This window comes from Ipomoea nil, unplaced genomic scaffold, assembly GCF_001879475.1.
Source record: "Ipomoea nil cultivar Tokyo-kokei standard unplaced genomic scaffold, Asagao_1.1 scaffold0688, whole genome shotgun sequence".
Classification (NCBI taxonomy): Eukaryota; Viridiplantae; Streptophyta; class Magnoliopsida; order Solanales; family Convolvulaceae; genus Ipomoea; species Ipomoea nil.
The window spans coordinates 5,738,337-5,758,916 of record NW_017617116.1 but is presented as its reverse complement, the minus strand read 5'-3'; the positions used below and the strand labels follow the sequence as shown (position 1 = coordinate 5,758,916).

Here is a 20,580-nt window from a genome sequence, read left to right as displayed (position 1 = left end):
ATGATGGGAGACGGGGGCAGTCTCTGTCGCCTGAAATTCTTGTCATCTTCCTCCCTCCCTCCCTCCCCAAACGCCAAGACTTTCCACTCCACTCATCAAATCCCTTCTTCTCTGTAATTTCCATCGACCCATATGTTTCCTCTACTCATACATATACTCCCTTCGTATATCTATCTCTGTCTGTATGCTCTTGCAAAGAAAACTCAATAAAGCCAGCTCCTTTTTCTCAGTTCAATTCGTTTTCTTGATTTTACACAGTAATGGAGACCCCCAAAACCCCCGAACAAGACGCAATCTCTAGTTCAGCTCCAGATGGCGATGACGCGCGCCCAGTTTCTCCGTTATCGCCGCAGGTTAGCATTACTATTATCTTTCTTCTTCTTCATAACATTTCATAGAATTACAGTGTGTGTTGACTGCAGGCGGGTTTTCAGAAGAGGGAATCGGCAAAAGCTGCGGTGAATTCTATGAGGCACCCGGATCTGTCGCTTCAAATTCCTCCGAGAAATGGCGTTGGGAGCAGCAATCGGAGTAAGTGTTTGGTTCAGTCTCCGGGGGTTTCGAATGGGAGTCCAACTGGGGGAGGATTCTTTCGGGGTTTGAGCTTCAAGAGGAAGATTGCGGGCGCTTCTGAGGGTGAAAGGAGCTCCCTTCTTCGTCCGGATTCGAAGATAGCTCCAGAAAGCCCTATTTTTTCGAGTTGGAAGAGATGTACTTCTTTGCCTGTGACGCCTGCTTCAAACTCCTCCCCTACTGTGCCTACACCTACTTCTGCAAGGACAGTAGGTGAACGGCAGAAATCACATGTAATCTTTCCCTCTGCTTTGTTAGGTAGTATCTTTCATTGTTGTTGGTTATGGCTTATGGCTTATGGGTGTGTTTGTGAGAACAGTGAGATTGGTTGGATTGGAGTGGTCTAGCTATGGTGATGGTCAAATTGGAGTGGTACACTACACCCACTTATTAGTGGTGACTGTTAGATTGGACTATTGGAGTGGTGGGGTGGTCTATTGCTTCTCCCAAAAGGTTGAATCCTTAACCCCAAGGGCCGCCCATACCCCAGCCCGTCAGAACATTTGGGAAGATGTAAATCACGATGATTCAATGACTCAGCAAACAGGGCCAAATGCTGCCTGCTGAACCATTGAGTTAAGCCCGTGCGGGCAGGAGTGGTCTATTGGTCTCACCTGTTAGTGGTAGCGGTCAAATTGGAGGGGTGGCGGTAAGATTGGAGCGGTGGAGTGGTCCATTGCTCTCACCCCTTAGTAGTAGCGGTTAGATTGGAGTGGTTCACCATTCCCGCTTGTTAGGGGTGGCAATCACATTGGAGTGATCCATTGCACCCACCTATAAGTGGTGGTGGTCATATTGGGGCGGTCCACCGCCCTCACCTATTGGTGGTGGCGGTCATGTTGGAGTGGTTCACCGTTCTCTCCTATTAGTGGTGGCTATTATATTGGAGCGGTGTCCACCTCTCTCACCTATTAGTGGTGGTGGTGGTGGTTAGATTGGAGTAGTGCATAGCTCTCACCTATTAGTGGTAGCGGTTACTCGGTTAGATTGGAGTGGTTCGCCATTCCCACTTATTAGCAGTGGCAATCACATTGAGTGATTCATTGCACCCACCTATTAGTGGTGGCAATCATATTGGAGTGGGGCACTCTCCCACCTATTAGCGGTGGTGGTGGTGGTTAGATTGGAGTGGTCTACCACTCCGACTTATTAGTTGTGGCGGTCAGATTGAAGTAGTCCACCACTCTTACCTATTAGTGGTGGCAGTCATAGTGGGATGGTTCACTGCCCTAACCTATTAGTGGCGGCAGTCATATAGGAGTGGTCCATTGCTCTCACTTATTAGTGGCGGCAGTCATATAGGAGTGGTCCATTGCTCTCACTTATTAGTGGCGGCGGTTATATTGGAGTAGTCCACCGCTTCATCAATGGTGGCAGTTAGATTTGCAGTGAAAAAAGTTTTCATCGTTTTCTTTACTTAAAATACTTTAGCAGTTTAAAAGAAGCCGCTAACAATGAATAGGCTTGATTTCTTTATGGCCTTAATGGCTGCGAGAGGATGCAAGTATGTGTGTAACAAATTGTTTCTGTTTTTAGTCTTTGCGAACTGGCACGTCTCAAGCTGCTGTTACAAGGTCGCTTTCCGTTGTTATTGTGAGATCAACATCTTTTCCCACCCGCGAAGAGCAAGACCGTAACACCGATGATGGTATGTCATTTGACTTTCGGTTTGCATTTGCTTTTTAAGCATTTAAGAACTTGTAGAAGATACTAAGATAGACTTTAGGTGTTGGCTATGATTATATTTAATGTTTAAGTTTGGCAAGCGATTGTTTAAACCAGTGTGTGTGTTTACACATTTCTGTTCATCACTATAGTTTTAGAAAAGAAAGTGCTATTTAAGTTGTGATTTCCATTCCTTGCAATCTCTTGATGGACAATGTCTGCGGTTGTGAGTCAAGCACGCTTAACCACAGAGTTCCTTGGCTATCTGGTTGTCATATTCTACTTAAAATCAATTGGTGATAAGTAGGTGGACATTAACCATTTAACCACATCCCTCTATGGTAATCCACAACACCACGTCTCGAATCAAGCAGGGGCTGAACTTGGCCAACCCAGCCGACGCCCAACAGGAGTTGGTAACATTATGTGAACTAACTGTTCATCCTTTATCGTCTTTTCAATAAAACTAGAAATTACGCCTGCGCCCGAGGAAGAGGATCACGAGATTCCTGAAGAGGAAGCTGTTTGCCGAATTTGTCTCGAAGCATGCAGCGAAAAAAACACGCTGAAGATGGAGTGCGGTTGCAAAGGTGACCTCAGGCTCGTACACGAAGACTGTGCGATTAAGTGGTTTAGCATCAAAGGGAACAAAGACTGTGAGGTGTGTAGGCAAGAAGTGCTAAACTTACCCGTAACTTTGCTTCGGGTGCCAAGTACCGCTCATCGAGATGCCAGACATGAGCCTAACCGGCAGAGTTTGAACTCGCAACAAATAAGGTGAATATGATATCTCGAGTGTATGATTAAATTGAATCCAAAGTACAATACTACAATTGGTTACTGCAAGAGTTACTAACGAGTATTTTCGTGCATTCATCCAGTGCTTGGCAGGATTTTGTCGTACTTGTCTTGATTAGTACAATATGCTACTTCTTCTTCCTCGAGCAATTGCTGGTGAGTTATTCCATTTTCGCAATATCACTTTAATTTTCCCCCCTTTAAGCTGAGTTCCATATTTTTATTAAAGAACCAAAAGGGGAAACACCTTGAAGATACGCCATTATTTTTTTTAGTTGGAAAGAGGAAGTAAGTCATCGAATCTTAATTTCACGCCCCTATAAATGAACATTAATTGAATAACTTAGTATAATGACACTAGTACACTAATTCAGCCAAATATGGAGGAGTACGGGTGTCATCTTGTGAATACTATTTCCTTAAACACAATCCCGTGTATTCCAATAATAGCAAATATTTGTTTGTTTATTCTATCTCTTCTCTCTTTGCAGATCCGCGACATGAAAACTCAGGCACTCATGATTGCCGCGCCTTTCGCATTTGCATTGGGCCTTTTGGCATCTGTATTTGCAGTCATACTAGGTACGGGTAATTCTCTTACGTTACCTTAGAGCAGCATGATAACTTATTACTAAAATCCTCTCTTTCGGTTCAGCAATTAAAGAGTACATATGGACCTACGCCGCTATAGAATTTGCTCTGGTTGCTCTAATCCTGCACCTCTTCTATTCTATGGTGAGATGTGACAAATTTTCTTCCCGAATCTTTTAATTTCCTCCCGTCTCAACTAAAAGCTTAAACTGATAGTGAAACTATACATTTATATATTAGATCAGTTAACCATGACCTAGGACATTTTGCTGAACCACCCCCCTCCCCTCCCCGGCAACTAATACACGAAAATCTGTGGTTTTGGCAGCTTCATTTGCCACCAGCGTATTCTGTTATGCTGGCATCGGTTTTGGGTTTTGGAGGTGCTATGGGTCTCAACTATTTGTATATTAGATACTATACCTGGAGAGTTCAAGTTTCCCAAAACTCTAACCCAGTGTGAGCCTGCAAAGTTTTGAATGCCAATTTGCTCCTTTCGGAGGAACATTACACAACGGCGCAGTGGTATTATTGTATGTGTTTTTCCTCGAATGTGTAGAAGTGTCGTATCAACGGCTATTATGCGCAGGATTCTCGAGTCCTATGTTGATTGGAATCATGTTGGCTTCTGCAAGTTGAAAGCTTAGCAAATTCTTCTCCTAGGATGAGGTTATTAGGGACTTGTATAGTTAAAAGTGTGTATACTGAACAGGGAACCAGAGTTGATGAGTGAAGAGTATCCATGAAGCAACTTTTGCTGGTTCTCTCCTTTTGGTTTTTAAGATTTGGACCATTGTTGTTATTGTTATTTGATTATATCCAGTTATTTTTTTATTTTATTTTTTTGCATATAGCAATCAGTATCTTCACAAATCATAGCATTTGTACTTTAATTTACGGGAAAGCCCACAATAAATTAGCTTAAGTTGCCTATTGTTTATAGTTAATTAGCTCAAACCAAAAAAATTAATGACAGTTCTCATTGATATCAAACCAATTGTTCGACTAGCTCATTTGTACACATACTCAAAGGGAGATCTAACTAGAACTCTTTACAATGTAAGAAAAGAAAATTGTTTAAAATTCAATGTGACTATTGAATAATGAGTGCTATGGTAACCCAAAAAAAAAAAAAAATCTAACTTTCCAAATACCAAACAAAAAAATAGAAAAAGAAAAAAAAAACAGTTAACTAAATTGGAAGAGTGTAAATCTGCAATGCAGTAACCAAGAGTCAAGACTATAATTTCTAGTATGGGCAGCTGTTCATAAAAGACTATTTACCACATTGAAGGAACACTAGACCACTCTGGCATGGCCTAGTAGATACTACAAGCAATTGTTGACAAAGAAAAACTCTAGTTGAAGAAGTATTAACCAGACTTTTCTGCAAAAGGTAATTACCATCTAGTTCCACCAGTGCTTTGTACAAAAGTCAACATAAAAAAGACCACTGTCCAGGTTTTACCAAGATTTCAAATAAAACAGAGGGACTAATAAATCATTAACTGGCAAGGCTCATTGGCAAAAAGCTGGAAACCAAGGAGATGATTGAGGTTGCCATGCCAGAGGAATCTCTACAGCTATGGGTGCTTGTTTTGATTTGAAGCTTCAAAAATTAGCATGGCATATATCCCAGTTTGATGTTAATGTGAGGGCAAACATTTATCCTTGCTGCTGATTGGCAAGGAAGCAGGGTCGAGTTCAAAGGATCCCTTAGGAACTTCTTCCCCTTCCATCCCTGTCATTTGGAAACAAGGAACCCTGTGGGAGAATCTGAATAGCTCTTTTACGGGAATATGAACCAACCCTCTTTCTTCCTTGCGATGAAAAAGACACGCAAAACCCTTTACCTTAACCAAGGGTGAAACATGCACACCACCATTAGAATCAGTGTAGTCTGACAAGACCTCAACAAACTCATATTCATACTTCCTCTTAATCTCAGTATGAGAATGCCAGTTCATATCCCAATTTACAAAGAGAGCCCAGGTTTCACCCTTCTTAGGATATACTTTGTAAGTGTTTTTGCTCTTGCCTTTTTCCCAGCACACCATGTGAGAGAGCATAAGAAGATCTTTAATAATTTCTGAACTTCCTAGTCTGAATTTACCACAAGATGCCGGAAGGCCCTCAAGTATCCATTTCCTTTCGTCTTCATTGTCAGGATCAGGTTCCAACCAGGTTATAAGCAACTTAAATCCAGGAGAGAGAACCTGGTTTATTACAGCATAGAATCTAGGCATGGCATCCAACATATCATAAAAAGCCCATACTTGTCCATCCTTGAAACACTCTTTTCTTCTATTTTGGTCAAAATCACTCAAATCTGAGCCAGGATATTCAAATATTTCTGGTGCTGTCACAGTTGAAGACCTTGGACCAGAAGGATCTACAAAAAGATCTTCAGAATTTTCATCCTTACTAGGGAAAGATCCAACTGTTTTAGACCTTTTTGAAGAATTCACCAGCCCATCTTCATCATGCTGCCTGGACCGAGTAGATTTACGGGGGTATTGCTCACTGTTGGATTCTGTAGATACCTTACTGCCTGTTCTGCCTTTCGTACTATATTCCCCAGATCTTCCCTGCATGGTTGTCTTGGTGGTAAGGTTCACAGGAGTAGTTCGAGGGTTGATCTTTACATGAGATTGGCTAATGTCATTTTGTTTCGTGGGTGCAGACTGATTAAAGGTAGTACCAGTTGATTCACCAGGTGTGTCTACCTCGCGTGCAGTAAAAAGTGTTTCACATTGGTGACACCACAAAGTTTTATCCTTCATTGCTCTATAATACTGGTATTTAACTGAACAAGACGAACAGATTGTCCAAAATGTTGGTTGTTCGGTGGCACCTCCTGATTTAGTCCATTTTCGTGGCTGCTGGTGTGGCTGGTTCCCGGACTTTGGAGCAAAATTAGAACTGCTTTGTGCCTTGGACTGCCTGCTTGACTGGTGCATTGGTACATATGATTTTCCTAGAGAAATACGTTTCTTGTCATACAGTGCACGTTTGTCGTAATCCAAGAGCACCTTTTGAGCTTCACCGATCATTTTAAAAGCATCTGCAGCACCAGGAAACTGGTTCTTATCAGGATGAAGTAAGAGGGCAAACTTACGGTATTGTTTTTTGACGATTGCACCATTGGCTGTTGGGTCAACCTTAAGAATATCATACCAATCATTCTCATTTCCACCGATCTTGTTCTCTGCAGCACAAAGCACATCACAAACCAAAATCATCTGCTCAATGTTATCCAGATCAGGATAGAGCCTCTGAGCTTTGGATGCAATCTTAAGAGCACCCACAAAATCTTTCCCTTCCATCTTCTTCTCTGCAATTTCTTTGGCCCTGATAGCTTCTTCTTTGTTGCACTCCATCATAAAAAATCAGTCAAGCAACACCTCCAATTAACAAGCATTCATTTCACTCACTTGACAGGCAAAAATCTGCATTCATGATGCAATGTTTGATCTTCAAGTGTCCCTGCGAAGCAATTGTAATGTTAACTCCCAGTTTAAGTCAGCAAGCAATCCACTAGAACTAGTCCTTATATGTGCAATGATTTGAAATCATTCTTTTCTGTCTCTGTGCCACAGAGAAAGTGAACGTGTGGCCAAAAACCACCTCTAGGCCCCCAACCATTTCAAGATCTTCATGGATACAGAAATGTATAGTCATTGCATCTATTACTCATTACAGCATAACATCCATAATTATTTTGAAAAATATAATCTGGTAAGTCCTAATGTGACAAGGACACAACAAAACGGGCAGTCACAAAGAACAATGTGCTCAAATCCAACGATTTTATCAAAAATTCTTGCCAAGTATAATGAAAGTTACTATCCATAGAAAACTGTAAACTAAAAACTGCAATAACAGCAGTAATCTGTTCAATCATACATAAAATCCATAATTAATATTTTCCTGATGAGTACAATCTAGCTCTAGGTGACAGGTAAAAACAAGAAACTCCATGCATCAACTAAATCAGAAATGTCCAACCTAGTAAAGTAAAAACGAAATTCTACCAATTGCATTACACATTAAACAAAACACGAAAATGGTTTTTCAATAATAGAAAAAAGAATCCTTTTTATCACCATTTCCATTCCAAAGAGACATGCAATACTGCAATGCAAACCCCAAGTCCAAGCACTTCTCGCCTAAAACACAAATGTTAAATGGCAGCATACTCAAGGAAGGTCAACACTATACACGGCGCATATACATTTCACCCCAATCTATTTTTTATTTTTATTTTTTTTACTTATTCGCCAACAATCAAATCATATAAAAGTAAAAAATGGCATAATAATTTAAAAAAATAAAAATTCAAAAACATAAATGAAAGAGAAAACCTAGCATTTTACGTGGAAACGACAACTACGTAGAGTAAAAACTCCGAAATATAGCAAGAAAAAAACAAATGGAAGCTTACAGTATGAAGAGAGCGTTGACTCAGAGAAGGGCGAAAGTGAAAACGAGGCTCCAATCCTCCGCCAGACGTCGCAAAGGAAGCAGAGCGCGAACTGTTCGATTACCTACACTTTGCTATGTATATTGGATTTCTAGGGTTTGATTGAAATTTGGATGACTGAAAAGTTTCACTCAAACTAGATTAATAGAGTTTACTCTGCTCTTGGTTTGGAAATAGATGGCAAATGGGCTGGGCCGTTGATGGGCCAGCCCAGCCCATTATGGTCGGGTTGGATCGAAGAGTCTTGACTCATGATCCGTAAGTATAACTTTACCTACCCAAAAATCACTATTGTAGTTGTCCTAAGAAAGAGCGTCCAGGACAAGCAAACGAAGAAGCCCAAGGTCAACGTGTGTTTTCATTTTATCGGTGCAAACATTTGTTTTCCTATAAATATAGATCTAAGGACAACTCCAAATCCTCTTAATAAGCTCACGAATGACATACCCTGATACACGATATAAAACGAGGGGTTCATAACGTTCAAGATTTATATCACAATAATTCTTACTTCAGACAAGCATCATGCAATGAAAATACTCCGTAGTTCGTAATATGTTCTACACAATACTCTTCGGGATCTTATATCTCCGTTAAAAATCACCAAGGACTATCATGGAACACTTTGCCACTCCTATTGCCTTCACCACTCCCATTTACATTAATTAGATTTTCACTAAAAATAGTCTACATATTTTACTTTCTTTCCCATTAAGTTGTGAATCTAATCATCATCTACCAAACACATGCATAATTCAACCATTTTGACCTATCATATATATATATATATGGTGCTTAGATCAAACATGAACATGGAATCAAAATTATGATCAAATACTAATTTTCCATTACAACATGCAAAAGTAGACTTTAACTCCTCAACACAACCATAGTTTTTGAGTTATGGACCATTAAGGAAATAGTCTCAAAATTAAGGAGTAAAAAACAATAAATAAAGAATAAACACAAGGTTTGCTATGGAATGATGGTATATACTATTGTCATCAAGTCAATTGGGAAAGTCATGGAGGTAACTCATTGAAAGCGTTGATACTCATGTGGTTGATTATAGACAAGGACACTATATCGAGATTTGATAATCAGTGTGAGAGTTACAACCTGCACTGATCTCTCCACCCAAGAGAATGCTGAGTCACCGTGATTTATCCATCAACTATCCTGTCGGGACAGGTGTAAGTGTTTGGGGTTAGGGATTTCGCTTTGTAGGCACCAGACAAAACTCATATTTATATGTTACTACAAGGCATAGTTTAATAATGATAGGCTTCCTTCTTAAATTTAAGTAATTACATATATTCTAATTAGGCATATAAATTCCTAATAAGATAGCATAGTCTTAGATCAATCCTTCCTTCTTAGACCCAAGCCATTACTCCTTACACATTGATGGCATAGACCCAACATCCCAATAGGCTCAAAGATGACAATAGCCCATAAGACATATTAGCGAATCTAACCCACAAAATTAACATGGTCAAAGTAGCATGAAGGAAATGAAGGCAATAACGATCTATTTATAAATTTGAAAAAATATTTTTTTGAAAGGCATAATACTATGAACTATGAAGAGTATATATCATTTTTACTATTTAAGACCTCAAATTATCTTGGATATTTTTTATCCTTTCAATAATTTTTCTTGGAAAACTCCGTTTTAAGCAATGTATTTTTGTCTCGTCACTTTTGTTTTTTCCCTGTTTTCTTCTTCTATTGTGTGCCGGCCAGTTTTCTTCAATTCTTCTTTCATATCCGTCTCTGATCGTCGTCGGAGCACTCTCTAACGCTTCAACTTCTTCGACAGTTTCCTTTGGAAATTCTCGATTTGCTTCGTGGCCATTTTCATCGCGATCGAAAGTTTGGTGCATTACGGTTTCTGAACCACGCTCTCCGAGCAAATTATCTGCTTCGTTTCGCCTCCGACTGGGACGGAGGAGTGAACGCTTCGGAGGAGACGAATGGCGGTTGAGTTTCGTTGCGGCTAATTTCTTCGCCGCAAAAAACGGGCATAGCTGCAATTGGCGTTTGTTTGGCGACAAAGCACGACTAGCACAACGATAATGGCATTGCCGGTGACGAACACGACGTGAGGATTGCAGATGTAAACCCACAGTTCAACCAGAAAGTCGCCGGAAAACTTCACAACTATCGGAACTCGAGTATAGGACCATGAAACCAACATCAAAGTGACGATCACTTCCAAAAATTGCAACGTCTTCGTCATCCACTCATCCTAACTCCTAAACTCGCAATCGATTTCGCCTTCTCGAATTTCACGGCATCAAACACTTCAAAATCAATTTCTCTTCCACACCACGAAAATGCAGGAAACTAAACTGAACCAAACCAAACGGTCCGACTAAAAATTCAAAAAAAAAAAAAAAAAAAAAAAAAAACTCTCCACCTAGAAAGAATTGAAGAAAACCGGCCGGCGCTCAAAAAAAAAAAAAAAAAAAAAAGAAGGAAAAAAATTTTGAGACAAAAATGCCCTTTCTTAAAATGAATTTTCATCGAAAAAATTACCTAAAAGATTAAAAGTATTCAAAATATGATAGTATGAGGAGTCAAACAAATTTCACCAAAAAAAAAAAAAGAGGAGCCAAACAAAAATGATAGTTTGTGACTAAATATTGAATTAACATAAAAACTAGAAATAACTTTACTTTAAAGTACTCCGTATTTTTTTTTTTGGTTGTAAATCATTTTTTAATGTTTAATTTTTTTTCTAAAAAAATGAATGAAAATATATTACAAAGTTATTTATTATCAAATATTAATTATTTTAATAATAATAATTATTACTATACATTAAAAAAATGATAATATTGGGCCATGGGTCCACGATCCAAAATGACGGTGTCTCCTCTAATAAGGAGACCGAAGCTGTTAATTGCGCGACATGAGTCTCGAAATTATGAATCTACAGTATAAAAATTATGAATATGGAACCGTGTCCACCTTGCAAGGTGGGTACGATTCCACAGCATAACGTTCTCTTGAATTTTATTTGGACTAATTTAGTCTAGTCCAAATACTAACTGGGCAAATGGTAGACTGTTCTGCTCATTTGACACCACTCAGAGAGAAGAAGTGAGAGGAATTAAAAAAATGTTTTTCCAAATAAAAATCTCAAAAACATTTTTTATCAGAATGAATATTTTTTTTTTCTTTAACAAGAATAACTTTCAAAAGTCATTTTATACTACCATTCTACTAAAAGGCTCACACTCTATCAAAAATATATCCAACCTCCTATAAATCCGGTGACATAATTCAAATCCTAAACTCTCCCTAAATGTACACACATCAAACTTTTTAAAATGTAATGAATTTTTTTGAATATTACTAACTCTGTTACAATGTAGTATTATAGACTCAAACCCACAATCAAAGAACAACTTGGTATCAGTAGACCACAAGGTCCTTGGTAAAGTCCAGTAATTTTCACATTATAATTTCCATATAAAAATTTTCCCATGTCCATTTTATTTTAAATAATTTACCTATATTTACTCTTTTTTTAAAAAAGTACATATAGATAATCCCACATAAGACCAACACATAACTTTCACAACCTAAGTTTGGGATTCATGTCCTAATTAGAATCAGATCATATCTAAATCCCAATATTCCATACTTGAAAAGGTATAGAACTTCTTTTTAATCTTTTTCAACCTGCACAAGAATTGTCCAAACTGCACATTTGAACATATTCAGACCTCGAACCAATTGAAAATTAAAATTGTAAGCCCATATTTTAAAGAAAAAAAAAAAAAACAAAACAAAACAAATGTATGCAACCAGGATCCACATCACAAATTTTGTATATATAAGATACTAAATGAACTGAATCATACTTTTATCACTAAGAATTCCCACTAAAGCAGTACGATTGCCTACAATGGCCATACTAACATACAAGTTCTTGATGTTGAAAACTAGAAAGTGAACGATTTGCGGCAATGTCCTAACCTGCTAACCAGCAGTTGCCAAAGAATCAAGTAGTAAATGAGCCTAACAACACCAAGAAATATTCCAATTTTTTTGTTTTTTTTTGTTTTTTTTTTTTTTTTTTTCCGGCCAGAGACTAACCAAAGTACCAAAGTTTCATAAGACATGTCCTAACAGACGCAAACAGTTTACATGTGGGGTACAAGTGACGCGACACTAGAAAATATAGACTAAGAACATAGCATGATTATCAAGGAATACAAAAATAAATGGGATTAGTGAGGACATGGTAGTGAAGCCGGCAAACGCTTGCTTTCAATATGCTGCCATGATACTTTTAAATAGTTCCTTTGGAGCTGCCATTGCACCGGGGAGAATAAACGAAAGGAAAAAAGATATAATCAGGGCTTGCCCAGAAAGGATAGTAATAAACCAGAAGCGCAGGATTATATGAATTTTATCTTACCAGGCAATCCTGTGAACCTTTCATATTGTTCATATGCTTGCCCAATGAACATTTCTACTCCAGTAACAATTTTCGATCCACATTCTTCGGCCTCTCTCAACAATCTAGTTATCTTTGGGGTATAGACGGCATCGAAGACAAGGGAATAGTATTGCAAAGCTTCCTGCAGAAATACATCATGCTCAATTTGCTGTCAGGGGATGGAGTACCAATTAGACATGTTGATCTAAAATGGGTATGTAATTAGGCAAACCTTAGCAACTGGTGTCTCATCAACTTTTGGTTGCATCCCGATGGAGGTGGTGTTTGCAAGAATCATGCCTTTTTCTGGATGGAAACTATTAAGCTCGGCAAGAGACAAAGCCTGTGCTCCAATTGAATCAGCCAGCTCTTTGGCTCGACCTTCAAACAAGGAAATAATTAAATCATAGTACATTATATACGATTTATCAAAAGACAATTCACTTTGAATTAATATGATTGGGCTGCTAATGTGATGGTAACAGATTAGCAGTAGCATAAACAACAGTGAAAAAAATGCAATTATTAATTAAAAAGGAAATCAGGATCTAACCATATGTACGGTTAGCAATCACCACCCTAGCTCCTTTTTCTTTTGCACCATAAGCCAGCGCCTTTCCAGCACCACCAGCACCAATTACCACAAATAATTTACCAGCCAAGGGTGAAGAGCCAACTGGGGTATGATGCAAACCTGAAAAGATGTTGGAAATTCAAACATCAAACTCTAAGATCTATTGAGGACCTCACTTTTTAGGTGGTAGATGATAAACCTCGCAGGCCATCCTCAATAGCAGAGATAGCACCAACATAATCTGTATTGCAACCAAATAACTTCCCATCTGTAGGTCTCCTTATAATGCAATTAACAGCCCCTATTGACTGAAGGGCATTCAAGACAAATCAAATTGAATGCAATGCAGGAAATGGTCAGTACATAAAAGAAAAAATGTTCCTTTAGAAAAAATAATGTCAACTACCTTTGCAACTGGATCAACTTCATCACATGTTCTAAGGGCATCCTCCTTGTGAGGTATGGTACAGCTGCAAAATGCAAAGTTGCATCACTATACAATAATACAGATGAAATTTCCCCAGCCTCTGTATATCATTTAGAGACAGTATGGGATAGAGTAAATATGTACAGATGACTAGAACTTAACAAAAACAGATAGCATGGCTGCAATACAAGGATCAACATAAGACACTATTGGAGTGAAATCATGAGCACTGGTGGGTTATCTGAGCAAGTTTGTGAGTGCACGTGCATGAGTGCATCTGAGAGAGTGTCACACAACTAAAGCATGAATTGATGATACACTTAATAGCTATAATTATATTCAATATTCTAAGAGCGAACCTGAAACCGGCAAAATCCAAAGATGAATAGGTCTGGAAGAAAGTTGCAATATCATCTACCAGTAAATGTACATAAACCCCGTTGAATCCAACTGATTTGAAAGCTTCATTGTATAATAAAGGTGCTTTGCTATGACTAACAGGTTTCCCAATAATGCCAAATATCCTGGTATCAGGCCCTAACTGCCTGAAATTGTACAAATCCAAAAGATCCTGAATAGTTGGCTGCCCAGGAGCTGATACTTTTCCAGCTTCCAGAGTACCGAATGTGAGATAGCCACCAAACTTTGGGCAAAGTATGCGAGACATCAAACCCTTCTCTCCCATGACCATGGCTATTATTGGCACCTGAGAATGGACTAGATCTTGTAAAAACTTTATTAAATATGAATCTCAAAGAACAATGATACAGTATACATCATGGAACTTAATAAAATTCATACACACATAAATGCTAATGAACATTTTATTGGAGATAGATACAAGGAAAACCTCTCTTATATTCTTAAAAGAAAAAAGATGAGATAGCCTGATTCTCATCAAATGAAACACTTTTAAAATATGAATTTTGAGAACCACCCACCCTTCCATATGAAAAAGGAAAAGAGAGAAGATAAAAGTAACACCAAGAATGTCCATAAAATTAAAAAGATTTCATCATACAGAGAGGGGACACTCAATCTCTGGTAGGAATATCACACTCCAAAACCAGAGATTATGTTCAAATCATAAAAAATGTTCCACTGCTTATGCCTCTTACTTGAGAGTGAACAGTAATTTGGAAGATGCGTGCTACATCAATGATATCCAATGCAGTGGTTGCAATTTTCACTATGTCAGCTCCTGATGCTTGTATCCTTGCTACAAGATCCCCAAGCTCCTCAACTGATGGTGTGTTATGATAATTGTGAGATGAAACTATGACTTGGCATTTTCCAGGCCTAATTCCATTTAGAGAACTGTTAAATTCGTGAATAGCCTGGCACATAAGAGAGGAAAGCAGGTAAAGTTTATGACAGCTCATTAGAAATTATTTAGAAGGAACATTTGTTAGAAGTAGAGTATCTATGTGATACTGAAACATTGTAATAGTTTGTCAATAAATTAAAGCATTGACTTCTAATTAAGCAAACAAGAGAATTGTTTCTGTTTGAGCATCAAAGAAGGAAAAAATATAGCCTTTTGACCTGTAGATAAACATAACTTATTCCTTTGCATTTTCCACTGTACCAAATCATAAATACATTTTCAATATATGCAATAAATTGATAAATCGATGATGGAGCAATTGAAGGAATACTATGTTACCTTGAGTTCTACATCTATATGATCAGCTCCCAGCTCCATTGCTAAGTGAAGTGCAGCCAATCGGCTAGTTTCATCACCGTCATACATACCACCTTCCCATACCGGCCTACATAAGCGCAAGGAATTAGAAAAGTTTTGCAAGTGATCGGCAATGTGAATGCAGTAAAAATACTATAATGTATATCCCATAACCAGGTGCAGTGATGAAAGAAGTGCAACCATGCTACAAAAACCTTCCAACTTTCCCACTTCAACTTCTTATGGTCGTTAAATAAATTTTCCTTGTTCATAATCCCATGGCTACCAACTAAAGTGCCATAGGCCGGGCAACACCAAAAAATATTAGCTTCGTAAAGCTTTCTGTTACCATATTTTGCAAGGACTTAACTCAGGAGACAGCAGTTACTACAATTTTTTTTATTATTATTGTTTTGAATAAACCACATAATTTCCTCAAAAAAAAAATAATAAAAAAAAATAAAAAATAAACCACATAAGAGTTGAGGCCATAAGACATCACTTTTTAACACAGTTACTTAGGTTGTATCTTGGCACATATTTGGACTTATCACATTTTGCTAGCTTTAATAAGTAGATGATTTTCAGCTTTACAAAGAACTGAAGAAGAAATATGACATCTAAGTACTAAATGTTGATTTTTCATATAATTCCAAACATTTTGGTAACTAATGTTATTTGTAAAAACAAAACATAGCGGTTTCTTTCTTCCTACTTTCTGTTGCTTTTAATTTTGCACTGACAAGGTTAATAAAACCACAGGTATCAAATAGGGCCATAGGGGGACCATTGTCTTGTCAATTTCTGTTGAGAACAACTATTAATGATGTGAAGTTCAGATTTCAGATTTGGGCAGAGGCCATTCCATTTTAAGGTCAGTATTCAACACCCCTTTCTCTTCCTCTGGATATTCTTCAATTTATCTGTTTTCTTTTTTTCCTTTATGAAAATTTACAGAGGAGGCAGATGGTAATAATTTAACAGTAGATTGTTCATGACTGGGTAAGAGTATCAATTTCCTTTTCCCCTTTCTTCAATTTTACAGCTCCTCTTTCTTTTATCTCCTAGTCTAACTTTACTAATTAAGAGAAACTCTTATTAAGCAAAGGCTCTCATTTTTTTCCCACCTTTTTTAACATTATCTTCATCATTTCGTGCTACACTGGTAAATTTAAAAAACCTCAACCAGGCATTCAGGATGAGATAATATGCGCATAATTACGGCAGCAAAAACAAAAAATCTCGAAAACCTGTAAGTGAAAAGAGTAGGCAACGGGCAGTGCTGAATTAACGTCGAGATATCGGGACGATGATTGAAGCTCTTCAAGCTATCCAATCGAATTTCCACGAGATCAGCTCCGCTCGCCTTCGCCTTCGGCATTAGATTCAGCATCTGATCCACGGTGTCCGCCATTATCGGCGCACAAATGAGAGTCGGGTTCTTCCTCGCCCCCTCCATCCTCCTAACACCGGAATCCACAACCTTCATTGTTTTTCCATCGCAGTTAGAAAAAAACATAAACAACTCAACAATGTCTTAATCTATCGAGAAAGTTAGGTAAAACAAAGCTTCAAAAATAATAAAACAAAATCATCAATTCTCTAATTTAAGCAACCAGCAACCAACAACCAATTCAACAAAAACAATTCTATCAAAAATGAAAGAGACTAGAGGAAACCAGGCGGCTGTGGACTTACCAACTCCATTTTTACGCGGAGTCAGAGAGAGAGAGAGTGCAGAGATGACGCCTTCTACTAGTCCCGAGCAAAATGCATATATATATATATATATATATATAGTATATATTATATATATGTGTGTGTATATATATATGTCAGGTGGGGGGTGGGGGGGGGGGGGGGGGTAGATGCGGTGCGGGAGTTTATATTGCGAAAGTGGGTAGGAATGAGAGAGAGTTTCAGTAGGTGGGAGTCAGCGTTGGCCGTTGGGTTGGTAAAGAGACGACGTTTTGGACTTCACTTTTTTTTATTTTAATTTTTTTTTATTAATATTGACGAGGATGATGATGAATCCTGACCGCTCACTTTTTAAATTTCCGACGTGGAATTTTGGCTGCTACTTTGACATAAATTATTCGAAAAAATGTCAAAATGAGTTTGACTCTTACTCACTGAAAAAAAAATTATCCGCGTTTAATTCGAGAATGTATTCCCACATAATTTCGAAGACAAGTAAATTCCTACGTTTTGTTTGAAGGAATTTCAATTTCGCTCATTTTCATGGAATTAGAATCTCCCCCCTTGTTATTTCAATTCCATGGCTTTTAGAAATAAAACAAAATAAGTTTGAGACAAAATTACACATATTTTTTTAACCTAAAATTGATGTTTGACCGCTCTCTTTCGATTATAGTGTGTCGTCTTCTTCCACTCTTAACACAGAACGTCAATCAATAGGCCAACCTCAATCAAATACATTTCTTCAAAACTCCTTTACCTATTTTATTGCTTTTGTTACGCACTTTTAAAGTTTATTTACAGCCGATTACATAAATTTTCAAAATAAAAATTTGAATTTTGTCATTAATAATTAATAATAATAATAATAATAATAATAATAATAATAATAATAATAATAATAATAATAATAATGACACTTAGACGTTATACTACTTTATTTCTTTTCAGTTTTCATGTATACCAAACATTGAAATTGAAATTCTCAGTAATTCTATCCATGCAAACCAAACACTGAAATTTAAATGACTACTTTATTATACATTATTCATCTCATATGAAATTGCAATTCTTTTCCCACATAATCCCCTCCCTCCAACCAAACGCCACGTTAATTCATAACTCTTTAAGAGCATCTTCAATAGTCTTTAGTTTTTAGTGATTTTTGATGTGCTAATTAGGAGAGAGAAAAAACTGACAAAATTTAAAAAATAAAAATAAAGGGAACAACAATGGTTTTCTTCAGGTGGGTTGGCAGAGCATATGTGTGATTTACAGAAGGTCGAGGGTTCGGAATTGTTTGTTTGCTATTATTCAAATCATTTTATCAAAATAACTATTTTCCATATTTTGTTTTGAATATTTTTTATAAAGCTTTGATATATTTTATATTTTTTTACCCATATTCAACAATTATCATTTTTTATATATTAATAATGAAATGTGTCATTTATAATGTAATTGTGTCCAATATTTCGTTATAAATATCTTTTATAAAGCTTTGATATATTTTATTTTTTGTCATAGCCAACAATTATATATATATATATATATATATATATATATATATATATATATATATATATATATATATATATATAAAATATGAAACGTGTGATTTATAATGCGTTTTCTATTCGAATTATTTTATCAAAATCATTATGTTTCATATTTAAAAAAAAAATTGATTTATTTTTATTTTTGATATATATCCAACAATATTTATGACGCAAATTATGCCGTGGAAACGTGTTCACCATGCGCATGGTGAATACATGGGTAGATCCATAATTTCTATATTGTAGATTCATAATTTTTTTTTCATTTGTTGTTACAGATATTATGAATCTACAGTATAGAAATTATGAATCTACAGTATAGAAATTATGAATCTACATATAAATGTTATGAATCTACAGCATAGAAATTATGAATCTACAGTATAGAAATTATGAATCTACAGCTTATAAATTATGGATCTATCCCGTTAACAACAAATGAAAAACAAAATTATGAATCAACATTTTCAAAAAAAAATTATGAAACTACAGTATAGAAATTATAGATCTACCACTATATTCACCATGCGCATGGTGAACACATTTCTACCATAACTCTTGTATTTATGATTATACTTCTTTTAAGTGTTTTATTTTTTCAAATTATCTTTTTTATTTTAATATTTGTCCCTACTCAAAAATTAGTCCGTTACTATGCAAGAGAACATAAATTCATTAAAAGCACTGGGCCAGTGGGTGCCTTGAAATCCAACCATGGCCTGAGAAAATTAGGTGGGAAATCCCTCTCCACGTTTTCTATCCCTTTGCCATCAGAATTACTTCTTTGTAGATGACATTGCTTGCTGGGCTGTTAGCCACTTAGCCACCACCCTCCTCTATAAATGGGAACTCTTTTATGCACATTCACCTAAAAACAGTAATTGAGTATGTAAAATATGATTATTGTATCAAAATTTTTTAATGCAATTTATTTCTCCGATGTAATTTACAAATTATTATGCAGAAATTAAATGAAATTTACCAAATCGGTCTGTCAAATTACTACATGAGCATAAGTCATGCATTTATGCTCAGTGGGTCATTGCTTATTTACGAATCGTCTCCTACAATTCTAGTTTTTTTTTTTTTTTTTAAATTTAAAAAATAATTTTAATTAACAGTTTTTTTTTTTTTTTTTTTTTTTTGGGTGTAAAAGAACTCCATTAAGCCATCCAAGGGTGTTTCTAGTTTTTTTTTTTTTTTTTTTTTTTTTGAAAATAATTCTAATTAACAGTTTTTGTTTTTTTTGGGTGTAAAAGAACTTCATTAAGCCATCTAAGGGTGTTAGTAGTTTCCACATGAGAATCAAATATGAAGTACTAAGGTAATAGTAATGAATTTTGGTGAAAGTATTTTATATATTTGGTAATAGAATGCAATTGAAATGATGACCAATATTAATGTTTGGTTATATATAATAATCATATAATAGAAATAAAGATTTTAAAAATATAAAAATTAAAACAATTGATTATGTAATATAATGACATTCAAAGCACTACTATGAACAAAGAAAAAAATCAAAATAAAAATTAAAAACAGAAATCCAAACTTAAAAATCAAATTACCAATAAGATGACATGATACTCATTTTAATTAGAGAGTGAGACTCTTAATTAAACTATATACGGAGTATTTGTGTTTTAAAAAATTGTCAACCAAACACTAACTATAATCTTAATTTTCATTCTTAGCACAATCTAACCTCTGTGGTTCATGTTCAATTGAGTTACCATAATTTACATCCTCCCAAATGCTCTGTCGGGTCGGGGTGTAAGGGGCCCTTTAGGGTTGGGGTTCAGCATTTTGGAAGAATGAATTTTCATTCTTGGTGTATAAATCCATGAACAAAGACACCCTAAATTGAGGTCGAATAACTCAAACATGAGTCAAGTCAAGCTCAAATTCAAAATATTAAAGCTTAGTTAAATTCAAACCTAACTTGAACTTGGAGTTTTAAAATCAAGTTTCGAGTTAGGACTATTCGACTTAATTAAGAAGTGCCATTAGCACTCTAAACCCTGACAACATAATTGGAGAATAAATTTTGGAAGTCACAAAAGGCACCAAAG

The 20,580-nt window shown here is 36.4% G+C and overlaps 3 protein-coding genes across 5 annotated transcripts; 1 reads left to right on the top strand and 2 right to left on the bottom strand.

Moving 5' to 3' along the window:
- LOC109176216 lies at positions 1-4,476 on the top strand. Of its 2 annotated transcripts, none has more exons than XM_019325671.1 (8): positions 1-353; positions 423-806; positions 2,110-2,221; positions 2,709-3,015; positions 3,120-3,192; positions 3,528-3,618; positions 3,692-3,771; positions 3,956-4,476. In XM_019325671.1, exons 1-8 carry the CDS (start codon positions 261-263, stop codon positions 4,088-4,090), a joined length of 1,275 nt encoding a protein of 424 aa, XP_019181216.1. In that variant the 5' UTR covers positions 1-260; the 3' UTR covers positions 4,091-4,476. The 2 variants fall into 2 exon arrangements, with proteins under 2 accessions (XP_019181216.1, XP_019181217.1); XM_019325672.1 differs by having other exon boundaries at positions 2-325; positions 419-806.
- Positions 4,477-4,835: 359 nt separating this feature from the next.
- On the bottom strand, positions 4,836-8,237 carry LOC109176226. Of its 2 annotated transcripts, none has more exons than XM_019325682.1 (2): positions 8,072-8,237; positions 4,836-7,113 (listed from the first exon to the last, which is right to left on the bottom strand). In XM_019325682.1, the coding sequence occupies exon 2, from the start codon at positions 7,008-7,010 to the stop codon at positions 5,274-5,276; it is 1,737 nt and encodes a 578-aa protein (XP_019181227.1). In that variant the 5' UTR covers positions 7,011-7,113; positions 8,072-8,237; the 3' UTR covers positions 4,836-5,273. The 2 variants fall into 2 exon arrangements, with proteins under 2 accessions (XP_019181227.1, XP_019181228.1); XM_019325683.1 differs by lacking the exon at positions 8,072-8,237 and having other exon boundaries at positions 4,836-6,691; positions 6,805-6,896.
- Positions 8,238-11,936: 3,699 nt separating this feature from the next.
- Positions 11,937-17,128, bottom strand: LOC109176074 (bifunctional 3-dehydroquinate dehydratase/shikimate dehydrogenase, chloroplastic-like). Its single transcript, XM_019325497.1, has 11 exons — positions 16,950-17,128; positions 16,502-16,734; positions 15,234-15,339; positions 14,686-14,904; positions 13,927-14,273; positions 13,547-13,610; positions 13,340-13,448; positions 13,120-13,260; positions 12,799-12,947; positions 12,546-12,708; positions 11,937-12,435 (listed from the first exon to the last, which is right to left on the bottom strand). The coding sequence occupies exons 1-11, from the start codon at positions 16,956-16,958 to the stop codon at positions 12,395-12,397; spliced, it is 1,581 nt and encodes a 526-aa protein (XP_019181042.1). The 5' UTR covers positions 16,959-17,128; the 3' UTR covers positions 11,937-12,394.
- Between the last annotated feature and the right edge of the window lie 3,452 nt (positions 17,129-20,580).